General features: G+C 36.0%; 1 protein-coding gene across 2 annotated transcripts; it reads right to left on the reverse strand.

Moving 5' to 3' along the window:
• Positions 1-332: 332 nt before the first annotated feature.
• LOC126811595 (uncharacterized) lies at positions 333-4794 on the reverse strand. 2 transcript variants are annotated; one of them, XM_050537300.2, is made up of 8 exons: positions 4641-4794; positions 3798-4022; positions 3335-3607; positions 3131-3200; positions 2575-2674; positions 1947-2067; positions 1438-1570; positions 333-1108 (listed from the first exon to the last, which is right to left on the reverse strand). In XM_050537300.2, the coding sequence occupies exons 1-8, from the start codon at positions 4695-4697 to the stop codon at positions 1017-1019; spliced, it is 1071 nt and encodes a 356-aa protein (XP_050393257.1). In that variant the 5' UTR covers positions 4698-4794; the 3' UTR covers positions 333-1016. The 2 variants fall into 2 exon arrangements, 1 of the variants encoding a protein (XP_050393257.1); XR_007675657.2 differs by lacking the exon at positions 2575-2674.
• Positions 4795-20923: the final 16129 nt, after the last annotated feature.

Genomic DNA, 20923 nt, shown 5'->3' on the forward strand with positions numbered 1-20923 from the left:
CCTCGGCCTACCGGCCTCGTTCTTCTTTTTCTCGGGTTATTTTCTTCAGTCTTTCTTTCCCCAGCATGAGCCTAGTTTGTAATAAGACGGACGGATTTTACCACGACCTTCACTTTTACCCCAACCTAGAATTAGGAATACTTGGTAACAAATGTACAAAAGAATAGTGCGGACATTTCCAGAGAAGTACATATAATATAATGATCAACGTTTGTATAAATAGAAGTTTGGACTTCCTTGTAACAAACGTAATTTTTGAAGGACTAGCAACTTCAAAAGAAGGAAACGTTTGCATCATTGTAATTCTCCAAATTCATAAGCTAAACAAGATATAACCACAATACATTTTTATTCATTTATATTTGATTCATCCTGTAAATCCAAATACTATCACATATTTTTACAACAAAATCTAGACATTATGGAAAAACCAAGAACAAAAAATCTTTTGAATATATTCATATTTTTGATTAACATTATGTACAAAATAGATACACAAATACTATGTTCTTCAATTCCTGGAGATATATAATAATAATAATATGTACAAAAATAGTTGAGCATTTTGTCACATGTAAATTTTTGAATATTCTGAGCATCCTTTGACTTAATTCCAGAACTGATGACATTACGAAAGGAATATCCTGATTGATAAAATTACAGGCAAGGAATGAAACTAATACTTTACAAAGCACAAGTCGGTCTAATTTTACTTTGTATTAATGTATATTTTTACTGGGATCCCAAACGTTTCCTATTAATACCATAAAAACTATCTGATAGAATTTTTAATTAAACTTGTTAAAGGATCCATATACAATTGTCAAAAAAAAGAAGACTAACTCCTATATATATTATTGTTAAAAAAAATCTCAATAAAATGATATGGTTTATTTTACAAAAAATCTTCAAGTACATTCATCAGATGAACTTGATGCAATGAAGATGAAGAAACAATGAGGTGAGTAAAAATGATAGATCTTTTGATTAAATTATAACAGACTCTGATGTAAATGCTATGACTGTCTTTTGGTGGATGCTTTTATAACTGGCCCATGCATTGATAGGTTGGAGTTTCTTACCAAATCTAATAATCCATCGGATATCACTGAAAAATTTAACATAATAAAACTGTTAAAAGCTTTACCCATTATCATTATAAATTCATAATACATGTCAGGTGTTGCCAGTATTAAATAGATATAAACATTTGATTTACACAATGCACACGGGGGTCAAAGTCCCTTAATAGATAAGATTACAGAGTTAAACAGTTCAACGACTGCTGACATCTAATCTGCAACAGGTCAGGTACGCCTGTTGGTTTGTTCTTGTGTCATCTAGATTGGTGTTTGAGTCTTGAGACTATCAAATGCCAAATTAAGCCCTCAATATATAACATGTTTAAAAATCCATAATTACAAAATTGTGATTTACCAGGTCTGAGAAATGATAAAGTGAGATTCTGTTTATTCCAGACTAGCACCCCATCTTGAAATTCTTTACTTGATGTTGTGTTACCTACATGGTCAATATAAGATTGAAACAAAGGTTTCATAAATCGTTCAAACTATTTTATGTTAAGGAATCATACTTTATCATATTATGAAATTGTCAATTGGTATTTTTTGACAAACTGAAATTATTATATTCAACCCTTCCATTTCTGCCATATAGTTATTGGCATAGACTAGGTATTTTGTCTATTTGGCATATTTCTACAGAGTTCATTATACCAATGGGCTACTATTGTGTACATTAATTTATGCTGTGTTCTGTTTTTAATATCCCTTTGTAAGGACTGTACTGCACATATTATATTGTGTTTGTACTTTGTGGTCAACTCTCATTTCTTGTTAACAAAGAAAGAAAATATAGAGTTTTTCCATTCTTTACCCAGTTGATGCAATAAACCCTTGAAGCTTTTTTTTTTCAATAAAGGATACAACACTATACTTGGGGTCATTCTGTGTTCGCACAGCCATGTGCTTTTCATACAGTCCAGTAAGACTGGTTCCGCAAGTTAAGGGCACAACACCAGTGGCTGGTAGGTTTCTTTGGAACATGCTGAAAAAACAGTGTTATATTATGATGAAATATGTGCTATAATCAAAGAGTTGGCCTATCCTGCTGATTTGGACTGGTATTTCAATTATATTTTACTATTTACTCTCAAGTACTCTTAATAAAGAAAAAGAAAACCCTACTTTGAGAAGACTACAAATTGATGTCACAGTGACACTGACTTATGTTATAAACTACTATTTATATATGGGAAAACATTATCTAAGGAGGTGAAACTTTAAGATAGGTGTAATTTAATTTGTTTTGATCTAGGGAGGTTCTTTTGTGTGCGTTTTAGATAGTCATTATTGGAACTGGAAACTTACCGCATAGAAAAAAAAAATATTGTATAAAAAAGAATTACAAAAAAAAAAAAAAAATTAGAGGAATATATATATATATATATATCGGGAATGAAATACGTAAACAGCAAGGCCAGTATACCTACTGTATACCTACGGATAATCTGGGTACATTTCACACAATAACACTGTGGTTTCAGTAACTTACTCTATGTCAGCAATTAAAGCCTCCTTTTCCGTTTTAAGCCTAGAGGACTCTTTGTCCAGCCTGACCAGTTCGGCCTTTAGGGACTGACATCGTTCCACAGCTAAGTGTAATATATATGTATAGAGAGGTCAGAAACGGGAATTGAGTGACCCATTACTGGGTCACTAACTGGAGCAAAATTTGTTTTTGACTTCATTTCAGTTGTCAAATTAATTTTGACCGATTTTTCAATAATTATTTTTTGAAATCTTAAACCATGAAAAATTGTTTACATTATTTGTGATTGAAATGAATGCAACAAATGTTACTGCACAAAATTAATATCAATATGGCAAATGATAACAAAATATCCCCAATTCAACAATAAAAAAAGTAGATAAAAAAGAATAAAATTCATATGCTTGCTCAAATCAACCAACTGAATATTTTGTGTTCAAAAAAGAAAACATATATACAGTGTGATTGAAATAAACATGTCTTACCTTGAAATTCAAAACCTAGGAGAGAAAAAAAAACAATCTATTAATCTAATGAAACTAACTGAATTTACTCATACCTTTTTCTACAATTTTATTTTCACTAGCTCTGGGTAACCCAAGTAATTCCTTCAACTGTTCCCTGGCTCCCTGAATAAAAAAAAGAATACATTTATAATTTAATAATCTGGAAGTTTGAATGCTGACAAGAAAACTGTTGCAAGGGGCATGCACATTTTCTGGTCATAGTTTCATGCTCAACGAAACAATGAAAATAATTATACCTTAATTTTTGATTGCCTTTTCCTTTCTGCTCTAATATGTGACTCTCTTAAATGTCGTGGAATGTTGGTGGTATGTTTAGTAGTTGACTTATGTTCTTTTGGTTTGAGGTCCTCGGGTGGCGAAGCTTGTGAGACAGGCATACTGGTATTAGACATAGGAGAAGGTGTCTCTCTCTGTTCTGAGTTTGAAGTCTGGTGATCATTTGAGGAGGAAGTCATTTCTCCCAACATTCCCAAAAACTGATCAAGGTCAATTTGTGTAGCATCCATATTCTAAAAAAATATCACCCAAACAATTTTATATTGATTATATTGGTGGCATATATTTAACTTGGATTTTGACAAATTGAGTAATTATTTACAAAGTAGAATTTGCAAACATGGAATGTGAAATACACGCATGAATGACATCATGCGTCGAATATCATGTTAACGTCTAACAAGTTTACTTAAATTAATATACCATTAATGGTTGTTCATTTGTAGTTTCTATGTTTATTTGTGCATCAAATTCATCTGATACAATCTGTTGACTTTTAACAATTTCAAGAGGTTCTTTTTCTGGATAGCTATATTCACTTGGATGGTACTCCACGGATTGCTGAGATGCCCCCATTGAATTTATCAGCTCCTCAAAGTCCATGGACATTTCATTATTCATAGCATCATCCAGGGTTTTCTTTAAAAACTTCAAAATAAAAAGGTATTTCTTTTTATTATTACTAATGTTACAGAATTCAGGAGTATTGACTAATAATGGACTTGTAAATCACGACTATTGTATTTGCCCAGTTTTTCCCTAGTAGAAGGCGTGGCTTAATTTCATTATCCATACTGCCTGGCTTAACTACCACGTGGTATTTCTCCACGCGAGTTGCCCGGATAAACTGTATAAGCGATTTCATTGGTTGGCACGCAGCCAACTAAATAGTGCTATATAACACAGAATTTTCCCTAAGCAACTCTTCGCCAGCCGGTCGTCGAAGTGTCAACATAACCGTACGGATGGATTTGTATCGCGCCATGACTTACGCTAAGAAATAACAAAAATATGAGCTAATCCAAAATATATTTATGAACAGAAACTTGTACAAATTAAACCATATTAATTTTGGTTAATTTACAAATATATCATTAGATTAAAAAAAAAGGTGTTTAATCAAAGAGAACCATGAGCGCTACGAAGCATAATAATGATAGTATTAGAAAGTAGGCATACTTGATCATCGACACGACTTCTATCCGTGTTCAAGAATTCGTCACTTACAATTACCCGAAGACGTAAATTATGATAATTTTAACTTACCTCGGCGTTAAGATAACTGTAATTGTTGTCATGTAACAGATCGGTGAGCGAGATCATAATTACAGACAATTACCTTCACAAGAAACTCTAACTTCAATTAGGTCGGAAAGCTGAACGGCCATATTCTGAATGGACTAGTCCAAGTTAAGCTTTTATACTCGGGTAAACGTTGGAATAGACTCCCCCAGTCGTTGTTACTGAAGAGGATATTTATAGTACAGGTTATTTATAATTCTTGGCAAAAAATTGAACCTAGATATTTATTTACTAATAATAAAAAAAAGTCAACCGTTTAGTTATTTTGCCCGTTATAGTATGCTAAATTATGAATATAACCACTGCTTGTTATTTTGTTAACAACTATAGTACATGTAGTTGTTTATATAGCTAGTGGTGTAACGCCCACTTCCTCATTCATGCAAACTAAAACGTAAACATATTTGGGCTTTAATTATGTTCACAAACTATCTTGGAAAAAAGAGAAGAAAATAACCGGTAATATAACCAGATTATCCATCGTCTTTTATCGAGGTTGATAAATCTATTTAGAAATGCAAGATTTTTTATGATAGAGCTTGTTTACTAGGCCTATGTTTTATACAAACCAGGCATTGTGTCAATAAATTATTACATCCACACATTTAAAACATAGACATGGCGTCACCCTTTGATGTTTTTAACCAGTATATAGGACGTTAAACCCATTACATTTCATAAATAATGATAAAGGAAGATGGGACTTCTGTAAATAAGCTAAGAACACACATGTATATGCAAATACATGATATAAATTATGAAAATGATTTAAATGCAATAAAGAATGGAAAACATAGAAAAGCACTGACAAAAAAGAGAATGCGCTCATATAATTTGAGAATTGAAACTGGAATATAATATATCAGATTGACACACTGCAAAAACATACATGAAAAGAACTATTAATGTGTAGACTAACTTTATGTCTGAAAAACATTTTGGCATGCATGCATTGTTAGTAGGTTGATGCGGCGTCTTGCGCACACTATAAAAGGGTGTCTTCACGACTTCAGACCACTACGATATCACCCTTGGTAGAAGTGGACGTTAAACGCCAGGACCAACCGACTTCAGACCACGATAACGTGTAGTAAACAACCCAAAAATAAAACGTAAAAATATGGTGGTGTAATCTTAATAAGACCCATGATAACGCGACGGGCAACGTCGTATTATCCAGAGATACGTACCTATCTACAATTGGAGGTCAATCATAGTTCATGCTTAAGATACAAACAATCTCAGGAAGTTCGGTTAACTGCTAAAGCGATTACATGGTTCTTGGTGACCAATTGAAAGTATGCTGTTAATGTTTAGAAAATGACACTTACACGTTTCTTGGTGGCCAATTGAAAGTATGCTGTTAATGTTTAGAAAATGACATAAAAGGATTTTATCGGACTTTCCATCGGACGCAATACGAAGCCAACGACAACGTGCCCATATCAGTATGGACGCCCCATATAGCCGAGTGACATTGGTTTGGCACCCACGACGAGATTGGCGGGACGCCCAACCAATCTTGGTTTTATAGGCGCCTCGCCAATCATGCCCCCACCCCTCCCATAATGAATTCAGGAGCCACGGTGGCCAGGTAGGTAAGACGCTGGCTCACTAGTCGGGTGTTCGATCCCTGCATCGGCCGAGAAAGTTCATCGGGATTTTCCGACGTGGTATCCCCTTGTCAATGGTGCAGAACGGAGGGCCTGACAAGGACAGCTGTCTAGTCCTTCGGATGAGACGAAAAACCGAGGTTCCGTATATACATTGGCATGCACGTAAAAGATCCCTTGATTGTTGGAATTCGATATAAGAGTAGGCGATAGTGCCGCTGCCCGGGCAAAATTTCCCATGTAATACACTGTATGGCGTTTGCCCGTCTTCATTAGCCCAGTATAGGAGCAGAACAGTAGGACGTTAAACCCCATTTCATTTCTCATAATGAATCACGCCAATATCGCAATTCAGCCTCAAAATTGAAATTTTCCGTCATTTTCACAGTTCAAAAGTTTTCTGAGGGGTGGGCGCGCCCACGGTGCCGTTCGCCGTGGACCGTCAAGTGTAGGTACATCGGCGCCTCCGAAGCCCTTGACCACATCGTGGCACGACAAGTCGAAATAATTGTATTTTGTCGTCTTGTCGGGTTGTGTCGGTTTTCCGGCGTGTTTTCCCGCGTCAATTATTTCGACTTGTCGTGCCTTCACAACCAGACAAGTCGAGAATGTAGAATGGCCGCTAACAGGAATGATTATTGTACGTCCACATTTTATTTTCGGGAATCCAGTCACATGCCAAGTACATGTAGGCTGTGTGATTTGATGATACATTTGAACTAAAACCTATTCAAACTAATGTATCTATCAAATAACTCTACGTCTAAGGTAGAGTAAGTAAGTAAGAAATTTGTTTATACACTGCATACAATAATATATACATTACATAAAATATACATAAAATAACAGCAGTGCCCTACAGCCCATATCGACTTACAAGACACTTTTCTCTAAAACCAAATCATTAAACATACTAAATAATTAAATAAAATTAATAAACTAAATAATTAATAAAATCCATTCAGATTAATCTTCTCCTTTGTTTAAACATGTTTAAAAGATAATTAGCAAGAGTAATGTTATTATTCATTTTTAAAATACTTAAACATACATTATGCAAGAGCTAAATCGGCCTATTTCGTGTCTTTTTTTATGCCTGAAATGTTATCTAAATTATTATGCAAGAGCTAAATCGGCCTATTTCGTGTTTTTCTTTATGCCTGAAATGTTATCTAAATTATAAATTAGACATTAATTAACTTGTCTTGAATATAATCAACTTTCGATGTCATCGCTAGCCTGCGATATTTACTGGATTTGAATCTGATTTGCTGCTCAACGCTTATTGATGATTTAATCCAAAAATGGATAATGAAGATTATGTTTTTTGTCGACCGACTTGAGTAATGATGATCGACGTTAGGTCTAAAATTCAAAAGCTAATATATCAGTTCATAGTGGATCAATATGACTGACATTTTCAGCAACTTCCCTTTCCATTATCTAGTGTTTAACTATTATAGTGAGAACTGTCAGTTCTTTATCTAATCTCCCATCATGCCCCTTTAAAAACATTTCTTTTGAAATATATTATTAACATCCTGATTTACAAATAGGTTCTTCCTGATATCTGAGTATCACATTCAATTAAAAAATGGATTTCGTTTTCGGTACACGACGAGCACAAAGGACAAATGCGATTATTTAGGGGAATTGGGGGCTTAGAGTAGCGACCTATTTCTATTGATAAAGGAAGAATAACACATCTAAGTTTACTTATAACGCCTCTCTGAGATCTGGTAGATGACACAAATAACATAATCCCCAACTTTTTAGATTAAAGCAACCTATCTGTTCTCAATTTATCTCCATTTGTACAGTTTCTATCACCTCATAGTTTAAAAAAAAACCCACCTAGATTCATCAGTTAAAAATAATATTTTACACAAAGATTTAAAATCAGATTTACACCGTCACATAAATTAAGCTCGTGCTTAGATAGAATGTTAATTCACTCTTCCATGTTGGTGTAGATGTTCATTGGGCGACTGTCTCGACCGAGTTCGACAAAGAGCATTTTCTTCTTTAAGCAGAGCGATAACCAATTTGATGTATCAATAATGCGTTATAAAGAGAAAATCGCGTTGCGCTATAAAAAAGAGAAATGTACATTTTTTATGTGTAACTACTCCACGGGTCCACAACTTGTTTTCATTCACAAAGTGAGAAGATGACCCGCCCGGCTCTTCTGTGTTTTAAAGTGACTTTTTGATATACAAGAACTTTTTTATTTTTTTAGTGTTTTTACTCATTTTGTATATATTACACCTTCATATGTAAATGACTCTATTAAACCAGTCTGCCCGTAACATATTATTATGTATTGGACGTTAAATTTGTAATAAACAACAATAGTATGTACTAAATCAGTGTTATGGTTCATGTATCGGGGGGGGGGGGGGCTGGGCATCCGCACAACTTTTGGCTTTTTATATGTATTATGTGTTAACCCCGAAAACCATCGAATCAATAGGACTAAAGAAAATTATACCCTTTTGTAACACAAAGCCTTAGGACATCTCTTAGCCCTTGTACAAATACGTCGTACGAAAAACCTTGTCGGGAACGCGGAGTAATCTCTGACTCCCAACAATTAACAGGTTTTTGTATGCATGATTTTATTCAAATACGATCAAACTATACCTACATGTTAAGGTTGAAGAATAATCATTCAAGTTATGATAGATAATAACAGAGTTTAAAGATTTGTTTACATACAGATCTAATCATGACATGATAACGACAAGAGGATAATACACAAAAAACACATACTTATGGAAAAACAGCTACTTATTTATTTGGGCGACGTTTCGAAGAGTATTCTCTCAACGTTATCAAGCTAATACAGTAATACAAGAATAATGAGATCAATATATACAGAATTTTTGTCGAAGCGTCGTGCTTTTAGAATAAAACCAGTGATTGTTTCCCATAAAAATTGTGTCATGTTAACGATATTATTGGTAAGAAAGAATCCCAATGCAGAGCTTGCACCAAGCACAGAACAGATTGGGCACTTTTATCCATCGAAATGTAATAAGTGTTTGACGGGGTTCCACGAAAGACCCTTTGTTTCCCATAATGTCAAAGGATATTGATTCATAGTATCATGAATATAAAGCATAACAAAACAGATCAAATTATGTTTTTTAAGCCATCGACTCAAAGGGTTATATCGCTGGTCCGCCCTTCGACCCCGTTTCAAAATCGTTTGATAGATTTCAACTAACTTCAGTGGTAAACGTTACCAGAGTAGAGTTCAGATTGTTAAAATGTAGTTGCCTGCACCCTATGTGGGGATTAAGATAACCTTTAAAAATGTTCTTCCTCAGCTGAATGGATATCATTGAGATTTGGATAGGAACCATCCTTAAATAGTAGATAACTTTGTAAAAAGAAAGGACTGAAATCCTCCAGGGCGGAGCAGGGCATAAGGCGGGGTCAAATCTATGCACCTTTGACTTCTTTTTTGAAAGAGGTTGATGAATGTTGATAACTACATGTACTTTCTCGGGGACAGTGTCACCTTGATTGGGCAATTTTTTATTTTCGACATTTCTCCAAATTCGCTTGATGGATGTCAACCAATTAATTTGGTAGGCATGTGATGTTTGCTAAGATTGTTTAGATATGTTTTACTCTTTCACCTGTATCACCAAATAAATAGCAACCAGATATGTTCAGGCGAAACAGCTAGATGGATTTCAATCAAATTATTTGGCAGATAATGCTGACTTGGTGATGCTGGTTAAGATTTCTTCTTAGGAAATTCCAGTGTGATTCCTCTTGTCAGGCAGTCTGGCAAGAAAGATCGCCTATTGATCGGATGCTACGGAAAACTGATGTACGCATACAAGTTGACGTATACACGTAAAATATTACTTGGCAAATGGAATTCGAAGACGGCCCCGCCGCTATCCTTGCAAAATTTCTCTCACAGCACACTGCATAGCTCTGTTGATACAAAAATGTATGACGCTAAACCCAAGTTCATTTCATTTCTTCTACTATTTGATAGTGTGATTTTGTCTGAACATATGAATCCAATTAATTTTCGATAACTACCCACAGGCGCATTTGGATTTGACAAAGACCACGACGGCTCTTGTACTCCACTATTCTATCTGCCACACGATGTACACTGATTATTTCTTGCAATGCAACCAATTAATGATGGCATGACGCATAAATTAGTCTCTGGACTATGGTTGTCATACTAATGATGGCCCTGTTAGTAAAATACCAATATTTTGAATATATGAAAATAAAATAGATAAGCGGCTTGGTTGTGATTATTATCTGTAAAGTACAATTACTGACCTAATATAGAACATCGAGTGGAATTTCAAGGTTAAAATAGTACAAGTGCACGAGAAGTCTTTATCTTTATTATACATCCAGAGTTTATATGAACGGACAACCTCACTCCATATCTGATGAATTTAGCAAATAAGTTAAACGGGAAGTAGGAGGGGAAACTTGCGCTTTGGTTGTATTCTACATTTCGCACTGTGCATATATTATTAATAAAAATCACCAATTCCTGGTACGTGCTTTGCGAGAAATAGTCACCTTTCTTCCAATTTAACAGATATACTATACAATCTAACACGTGACTTTGGGCCTGGTTCATAGATCAAATCAGAATTTGACCTTTATTTACGCTAAAGATGTTTCGTGTTTGTATATTTGGGTTTCAAATTTTTCCGGAAAGTCAATAAAAAGAAGATGCCAGGGGCGTGTCCGGGATGGAAACATTATTTCTGCTCATTTAGGTGCATACACATATAGGATTAGAATGGATTGAGGCCAAAACGGCGACGTTATTTCGATGAATGTGCGAGAAAAACAAAATATGCTCTGCTCGAGCAATGGGCGACGTTATTTCGATGAATGTGCGAGAAAAACAAAATATGCTCTGCTCGAGCAATGGGAGTGGGTGGGGGTTTGACAGATGGGGGCTTAGTAGATATCGAGTAAACTATGAATAAATCTTCATAGAATCGCTGATAACTGATAAAATATTTGGAGGGGGTCACAGTTAACTCAGCTTGTTTTATCCAAACTTAATGGAAGTTGTGGGGACTAAGGTACACATACAGAAGGCACTCGGCAGTGATACTATACGCAATACGCAGGCAACGCAAATGACCAAAGGACCGAAACCAGAAAGGGGGAGACAGACTTCGAACGACTCTTCAAATTGGTTATTCTGGTTCACAAAATACAACTGGTTCAGTGTTGATAAACTTTACTAACATCAAAGTAAACCATTCAGTGTTGTATACAGCGTTGACACAGCGATTGACTGAAAAGACATAGACTTTGTGTAAATAACATGCATACAAAATGTAGCATTTTAGACATGACAAACCTAATCCATAGTGAAGGAGATTTCAATGTACAGATTAATTTGCTATACCGTTATACAAAACATCCTTAATTGACAGCAATAAATGGCTAACGGGATCGGTAATCAGACGTGTACAATACCTGGAATCAAGTACAACCATACTGTCACCATGCAAAATGCAACAAAATTCCAGACACTAAATAAAGTGACAATAATATTTGAATTCCATAACAGTTCGAATATAAACGATGACAGGTCTGCTGTGACTGATAAATGATATTCTAATACATATAATAATGCAATAAAATAAATGACAAAACGATTTTCTACCGTGTTAGTATGCTCTCTGTTCCAACTTCCAACCCACGGTGACAAGCGATTACCCCGGCTGCACGGGATCTCTTCCCAGCCTCCCTAGCGAGTAACCTTAGGGTTAAGAGCACAACAAATCTGCACAATGCCTAAACGGAATTAGACCACTGATTATTCTCGAAAATTGACTTAAACAAAACTGAGACGCCTTTGGCGTCAACAGAAGTGTTTAACTTGCCATAGGGATACGCATTGTCAAAAGTCATGGTGGCCCATTATTTATTTTCGAAGTTGTTGCCCTTTTCATCGAAACCTTACAATCGCTGTACAGTTCAGATTTTTGAAAGATAACTTAGTGGATGTACCATTTCGAAATTAAGGATTATGGTCATTTCAAACATCCTGAGATTATTTAATGACATTTCGAAATTAAGAATTATTGTCATTTAAAACATCCCGAGATTCGTTATAAGATTCACTAGGATTGTTGGTGTAGTTGGTGTTGTTGCGTTAATGCTGTGTTTGTTCTGCCTGTCACATAGCCTGTCATCGATGCTGGTATCGAAAAATCGACCCCACGCTTGTACCTGCCAATGTGCAGGGTCGATTGCCTAACCTCGTCGTGTGTTCACCGGGTGGCATGCAAACTAATATGCTAATCCCCAAAACCGCCAGGTGGATTTACATTTCTCTAATTGTAATCTGTTTTGTAATATCATTTATATAGAAACGCAATTAAGCACAGTCCACATAACTTACTTTAGACTTGAGTAAATTTATTTGGACAACCATAATATTTTAGTAAGAGTTCATAACATTGTGTAGTTTATACTCTAAGTTTATGTATATTAGGCTATTATTCGAATATATTTTATGACAACAGTATATTAACTCAATAATATTAACCAGGATATATGTTATGTCACGTTTTAAACGAAACTGACATGAATTACCAGTTGGATCCGGCTTTATAATCTTTACTAAACAATAAAATGTTCCTCCATTTATGGGAATGAGGTTAAAGTCAGTGTGAGTAATACGCTGGTTTAGAAAATATTGACATAAATGCGCATATACCGTGGTCGAATATAATCTGAATAACAGTATTTGTTGTACACTGTTAAAGGCACAATAAACAACACATTACTGCTTCGTTTGGCAACCCACGTATTTTTACGAACACATTGCAGTTGCTCAATAAATATATCATATCAGTCTAATTAAAACGCGAATAACATGGAACAATTGCGCAGCAGTGTTGTAAATGTAGATTGTTGATTAAGTATTTAGTTTATTATTTGTTGTTTATCGAGCTATTGCTTTTATATATCATCCATTCTTTTATTTAGGAGAGGGGGTCGTAATAAGGCTTTGTCATATCAATCCCTTTCAACTTTTGAAGAAAATATTACTTTGAAAAATGTTATTGCCGTGCAGTATAATGCACCCAAATACGCCCACACGACAGCAATGTCTCGACAGCAACTTAGCTGAAAGGAAAATTTGGATGACGACCCAATTTGATCAGGATCCCATTTGCCTTCAGGAAATCTGATCTCTGTCGTGTTCACAAGCTTGAAAAATTCTACGGTATTCATTGGGTTTTCGGAACGGGGGGTCGCGGAACGCTGAATATTTACATGGTGCCTCCTCTTGCATATTCCTGAAGCAATGGCCCGAGAAATCCCTCTCTGGCCATTGCTGGACTGACTTCTGATACTTGAGCTTTTAGGGGAGTGTGTCTATTCTCCCCGTTCAATCAAATCTATTCCAAGTACAGCAACATGACAGCCCTTCGTTTAATCTGGGGTCTTCCCTAAAACTTTGGACAGTGATTTAAGATATTAAAAACGGTGAAGGCATTGTTCGTCTCCAAACAGTATCGTTTATATTGTAGCCGTTTGATAGCCTCGTTTGTCACGCAATTAGTTTTTCTGCAATATTCTGCTATGTACTGGGTAATTCAATCTGATCGACAGACCTACCCTACCTGCTAGCAACCATTTAACTTTCGTGCGTTAGTTACGTACGTGGTTAATTGGGCGTAATACATTTCGTGAGTCATGACGTAAAACGTTATAAAGGCTAAACATATTTGGTCCAAGTTGGAGCTCTGTTTAAAGCCGAATGCTACTATAGTACGCAGTTAGGTATTGGTTGTTAATCGGACTATTGACCAGTCATAATTTGAACAGAAAGTTGCTTCCATTACAGCAGTGTTAAGTGGGATTAGGTTTAATCAAACGAAACACTGTGGGGAGTGGGGTCCTCTAATTGTGACCCCGATTCACACCAGATTTGAAACAAATCCATTAAAGACTATGTATCCACCTAAGCATTTTCACAAGGTTAACGACAACAGGAGGACAACTACAAAACGGAAAGTCGCAGAATGATGGTTAAAGATGTGGTTCTGTATCTTATCACCCCAATGCTACACGCCAAAAGTTTAAAAAGTTCCGCTAAAATCTGTAGCCGCTAACACCTTTGGATCTGAATGGTTTTCGGTAAAAGGGGGATAACTCCGGAATGGAAAGGGGTTCTTCTGGACTCAAGACTAGCAATTATTTGCCCATTGATTTCAATGTTAAATGGCTGTAACATCACAGACTGTAGCTTTTTACTCAACATTCCGTTGGTTCCTGTTACATGTCTAACTGGTCTTCATTAAGAGGATGGTTATAACCAAATATAGGGATAATCTTGGTGACTGCCTTTATTCTCGCTCCATTACAAATCGGCTCATATGATCACGTGACATATAGTATTACAGTAAACCTGCTAATATTTGATACCACTACATCTCCCCTCCTAAGTTTTCAGATAAACTTACAGAAACAAAAACTTAGAGTGTGAATTATTCTCATTTACCATACTTTTGTTAATTTCAGCCTTTGGCAGTTTATTTATGTGAAAACAATTTCGTCGAAAGTTGCCTGCTGACGTTCAATCGCATAAGAGCGATGAGAAACTTGTCACATGTGACAACGCCTTTTTCATTTCTGTCTTTTTAAAATACTGAATCGCCTTCACACAATTTTATCAAAATTGACTTTTTGTTGTTCGCGTAATTTATGTTCACATGATTTTAGCTTGTTCACTTCCACCAATGTACTCTGTAACTGTGATGATACAGGTACAGTAGTTTGGAATTAAGGCTTCGTCTCATTAGTAATTTTGCAGGACTGTATCCATTACGCAAGGGTGCATTTCTGTAATTTAAAAACGCTATATACGGATCTGTATTGTCCATTAATTGTTTTGCGGTTCTGGAAGCTCGTTCAGCTTTCCCATTTCCAGAGTTATGTAGTGGACAGCTTGTTTGATGATTAAATCCATAACATTTCGCGAAATAAGCAAATTCTGATAGTTCAGGTATTCCGGGATGTGAAAACATTGATTTAAGATGGGTAATCACATATGAAGTTGGGCTTGTGAGTTTTTATAACTTTCGCAGAACAAAAATCGCAGTTCTTAATAAAGTCACAAATACTTTTGCTGATGCCTGGCCACCAAACGGCAAGTTTAGCTAACTCGCGGTACTTTGTAATGCCGAGGTGTGTTTCATGGATTTTACCCAAGTTATCAGTTTGTAAGGATTGAGGGATAATGATTCTGGATCCACAAATTAATAAATTATCAATTATAGAAATCTCATTTCTGTTTTGAAAATAGGGTTTTACGGCAATATGAACATTTTTAATGTCTCGAGGCTAACCATGCATACAATAGGAATACAATTGTTTACACACATCATTATTTAACTGTTCCGTGAGGATATCTTGCAAACGTTTATCTGAGTAGGAAAAATTTGACACAACTAAGTTTACATAATGACGTAACAGAATTCTGGAAATCAATATCGTTTTCAGTCGGTTCAGAACTTTGGACTCGGCTGTGGATAAATTCTTACCAGCAACATGAGCTATTGAATAGGAATAACGCATACGTCGCATTCTGTATCGGAGGGTAACATATCGAGGGGCATCCACAGAGTGGGGGACGGCTCCATCTGCTAGCTGGATTTCATATTCTTCATCTAATTTACCTAAACCATCAAAAAGTTCAGGACAATTTTCTTCTATCGAAGTTTGATCACTAATTTCACCCATGAAAATTATTACACCCAGGGATTGACAAGCAGTATTACTCAACAATGGCATTTTGAGATTTTCTATGACAAAAATAATTTTGGCACGAGACCGACCTTGCCATGAAATAGTTGTTTTGAAATAACCACAGATATCTAAACGATGATTATTAGGACCAGTAAGTTCTCTATCTGAAGTATGAAGTCGATGATGTTGACAATTTTTTCTGTATAGCCATTTTGGGATAACTGTGACGTCGGCTCCTGAATCTGCCTTGAAACGTAAATTGGTGTGATCCACTGTAACTGTGACGCCCCAATCATTTTTTTTTTTGGTTGAGATTCAACAGCGCCAATAAAATATTGAAATTGTTGTCCACTTCATTACTCTTCTCTGTTTCAGAAACTTCATCTGTACTTTTATCTAATTCATCATCATTGACAGCACGGACTCGACGGTATTGACTTCTGAAATGTGAGGAGGATTATGACATTGCCTGACACATTGACTGAAAATGTCACTTCTTTTTACAGGCTAGACACTTTACATTAATAGCTGGACAAAAGTTTCGTTGATGCAGCCCTTTACCACAATACTGACACTGTGAATGTCTATATGAGTCAGCTTTCGTGCTTGACAGTCTTGGACCGGTGGCTCTTGAATGGCTGTGCGAAGAGAACTTTGGAAAAGCTGGTTTTCTTTGATAATTATGTGACTTAGCATAACCATGAACTTGATGAATATTTCCTTCAAATGGCGTTTCAACCATAGCTTTTCGTAGTCTATTATCATAGATGCCACGCACTATGCGATCTTTGATAAGGGAGTCATGTAAAACAGAAAATTCACATCTGTTGGCCATTTTACAAATAGCAGAGTAAAATTCTTCAAATGGTTTATCTTTACCTTGATATCTGGTATTGAAATTAAATCTTTCAACTGTGAGATTTTTCATAAGTGTGCAGTATTATTCAAAATATCTTCGGATTTTTCTTTATCTTCGTTTTCCTTCCATTGTAAACCATCGAAAACTTTTACGGCTTCGGGTCCAATGACATGCTGTCAGATGTTGGCTTTTACGCGCTTTGACTTACAGTCGAACGAGGTATACTTTGAATGCTTGTTTGAATTGACGAAAATTTTCTTCTAAATTTACTTCAAAACTGAGTTTTTCAGGAGGAGGGAGGTTGTTCATAATTGTTCAGTACATGCAGACAATACAGATTCTATGAATATGTCTTTCAAATCTAATCAAATTTGATTATTAGACGAATAGCATTGGGCCTAGATCTGTCATAGTCGATATCAAAATTTAACTCCTTCTATCACATATCCTCTAACTCCAATAAAAGCAAATTACGTACATATTTCATTTCAAAACCTACTGTTACGAACACTCCAGACTATTTATATTCAGTTAAAATTGGAGACAATAAGAAAGCTATGACCACTCTAAGACTTAGACTCAATACACATAACTTAGAAATAGAGAGGGGCCGATACAAAAAAATTCTTGTTGATCAGCGTCCATGCAAATTTTACTATTTTAACTCGATCGAAAACGAGTAACATATTTTGCTATACTGTAGCAAGTATGAAGAAATACGCCAAGCCCATTTATACCCAGCTTTCTCAGTAAATCCTAAGATTTCATACAATTATCTAATTATCTTAATCTCTTAAACCCACCAAAATTGATTGCCAGGGCAGTGGCTTTATATGTGTTTTTGGCTTTTGATAAGAGAGCTAAATCAAATTGGGTGGCAACTACATCTAACTGAAACCTCTTTGAATGATATACATGTAGTATACTGTTTGTATGAATGTATTGAGTTGTCTGTGTAATATGTATTATTAAATGTATATGACTATATCTAAGTGTATATGTATGCATGCTGTCCATAATGGACGTTTTGATGCAATAAACATCTTATCTTATCTAGTCTGAGACAAAATGGCGGAAATTTTTCGACTTCTACACGAGGTTGAAATTCCTCGTTTGATGTAAAATTTTGAAATCGATCCCCCCCGATCCTCCACTTCTGACACCATGTAACATGTCTAACGCCGTTGGAAATCCGGGAACTTGAAAGTAGTTCCAATGGCGGACATCGTCATACAGCCGAGCATACAGACGCGACCCATCTACGTCATACTTCCCAGAATGTGACACTGCCCTGAAGTGATTACCCGCCATTTAAAACGCTCACGTGATCATTTTGGGGCGGGACTTATCGACTAGACACCGTTTTGTTAAGACAACAGAGTAAAAATAACCCAAGCACGTGTGTTTTATGTAAACACGCCATGTCGCTGACACTCGCGTAAAAGCGATATATAATATGTGCTATGGGTAATATTGCAATAAATTCTTTACCATTGTAAACTGTCTTTAGAGTTTCAATCTGTTTATCTTTCAAAACAAGGTTAGATACTCCTAAATTTGTTTTCGCAAACAAAACCGCCTCTGTGAAATTATGTTTCATGGGCGCCGCCATATTGAATAATTAGAGGACTATTTTGTGATTCGGCTTTGATTAGTTTGACATCTTTCATACACACAGCGGCTAAATAAACATATTTAATTTCATTCAATATGACAATAGAAGAGAAATAAATACTTTTAAAATTTTCTAAAAGCATACTCGGTGTTTTCGACTAAAATCGTCAATGTAGGAATTAAAATGTCGGTTAATTAGCTTAGGGCCTATTCTCAGCCGGAGCTATAGCTGTAGATAGGCAGCCTAAATTTGGGATGACAGCCGAGGCCAGATGTAGGGTACTGGTATCTGCTGAGGTTTGCCGAGTGTGGATGCGTTGTCAACATTTGAGAATAATGGGTCATTGGCTAGATTATCCGGTCTTTTACATTATCGTGCACAAAGTCTAAGGGAGGTAACTTACAAGTACTAAAAGAAGATGTTGACGTTCATGAAATTAATTTAAGAATGCCATTTCAGAAAATACATTTGATTTCATTGCCAATTCAATATCCAACACTCTTAATTTTTTTTTATAGTAAAATTTGTCTCTTCATGGCCCATATCTATGTTGGGTTTTTTTAAAATTAATCCTAATTCGTCGTCACGATTCGTGTTTGATTATATTAATGCAATAATTATGGGATTTATTGCGGGAAGGGGTGCAACTCTTACTTGACTTGGCCAAAGATACTGGGTAATCAGGATTAAGACTAGTAATTATTTCCCCTACTGCTATGAAATTGCAAATTTGATCCCTATTCTCCAATTCTAAACCAAAAAGTCAAGCAAAAAATGCAGGAAGAGGGGAGAAAAAACTATGGGAACAATTGTCTGTTTATAACTCGCACTACATCATGAAATAAGGGCAAATAATTACTAGTCTTAGTCCTTCCCACTGGACCACAATGCAACACACCAAATTTGAAAACCCTCGATAGAGTTTGTCTTTGCTGGCCACAATGCTTCACACCATATTTGAAATAGGACCTAATCCGTTAGATATTATAGTATGTATTGCATTTATAAGGTTCCCGACAAAGTGGTGGAGTGGGGGTTTGATGGAGTAACACAGTCGAACAGAAGATCTTGGTACGCCGAATATTGACAGGGTTCGTCTGCGCATAACCCCAATACTTCACACCTATTTTTTTTTTTTAACAATTCTAAAACGGAAGGTCGCAGAATACTGATCATCTATAGGGTTTATCTTTCATGACCCCAATGCTTCACAACAAATTTGAAAATTGAGCCTAATCCGTTAGAAATTGGGGGGTTGAGTGGCTGAATGGTTAGCGCGTGTGCGTTGTATCAGAAGGTCTGTCATTGAGTCAACTGGCGTGTTTTCTATTTCCCGGTTGTACGTGACAAGGAGTATGGTCGCCTGTCCAACCTCGTGGGTTTTCTCCGGGTCCTCTGGTTTCCTCCCACTGCTAAAGACCCCTACGCGCAAGCGAATTATTGAAAAAAATTGAACCATATGTTAGTCCCGAAATGACATAGTTTGTATCGAGTGGACGTTAAACCCATCTCTCTCTCTCTCTCTCTCTCTCTCTCTCTCAGCTCCATGGATGAACTTTTATAAGCCCTATATCCACAGTTGCCAATAATAATAATATAAAAAAAACATTTTAGAAACAGAATCCATTCACTCATGGTTTCTCTGTGAACTCACGCCCGTTAGAAATTATAGTCTGTATTGCGATTATAAAGTTTTCATCAAAGTATTGATAGGGTTCGTCGTCGCATCACCCCCAATACTTCACACCTAATTTTTAATAATTCCCAAAGGGAATTTTTATGCGCCCACATTTTTATGTGGACCCTCTAGATTATGGATTATGGCCCCTGATTGTGCACAAGATAGCATTTTTGTTTAGTTTGTTCTAGGTCCATCTTTCCAAAATGTGGGTGTATCTTGCTTGGCGACCGATGGTTAATACCTAATATCGATAGAGTTTGTCTTTCATGACCCGAATGCTTAACAACAAATTTGAAAATAGGTCCTAATCCGTTAGAAATTATAGTCTGTATTGGGTTTATAAGGTTTCCGGCAAAGTAGTGGGGCCGAGTGGGATGTCTTCGCATAACCCTAATACTTCCCACCAAATTTTAAATAATTCCGTTAAAATCTTTAGCCCCAATCGTGTTCACAAAGTTTTTGGCAAGGAGGTGTGGGGATGAATCGGGCACAGAAAGTCGCTGAACGCTGAATATCATCCTCCAATGACCTCAATGCTTCCCACCAAACTTAAAAAAAAAATCTGTAAAAAAGGGGAAACAGATCTAATAGTTGTAGCCTATGCATTGCCATTGACGTCATGTGCATCTAACTCTAACCCGTCTATACTCACAATAAGTCAGCAGTAGTCGGAACACGAAAATTTTCTTGACTTAT

This window comes from Patella vulgata, chromosome 2 (assembly GCF_932274485.2).
Source record: "Patella vulgata chromosome 2, xgPatVulg1.2, whole genome shotgun sequence".
In the NCBI taxonomy this organism is placed as follows: Eukaryota; Metazoa; Mollusca; class Gastropoda; family Patellidae; genus Patella; species Patella vulgata.

Excerpts from the sequence above, each read along its gene's own strand:
- LOC126811595 (XM_050537300.2), bottom strand. The coding sequence starts at position 4,697 with ATGATCTCGCTCACCGATCTGTTACATGACAACAATTACAGTTATCTT. Across the intron at positions 3,201-3,334 it reads AAAGGCAATCAAAAATTAAG|GGAGCCAGGGAACAGTTGAA; the intron begins GTATAATTATTT and ends TTTTTTATTCAG. Across the intron at positions 1,571-1,946 it reads ATGACCCCAAGTATAGTGTT|TTTGAACGATTTATGAAACC; the intron begins GTATCCTTTATT and ends AACATAAAATAG.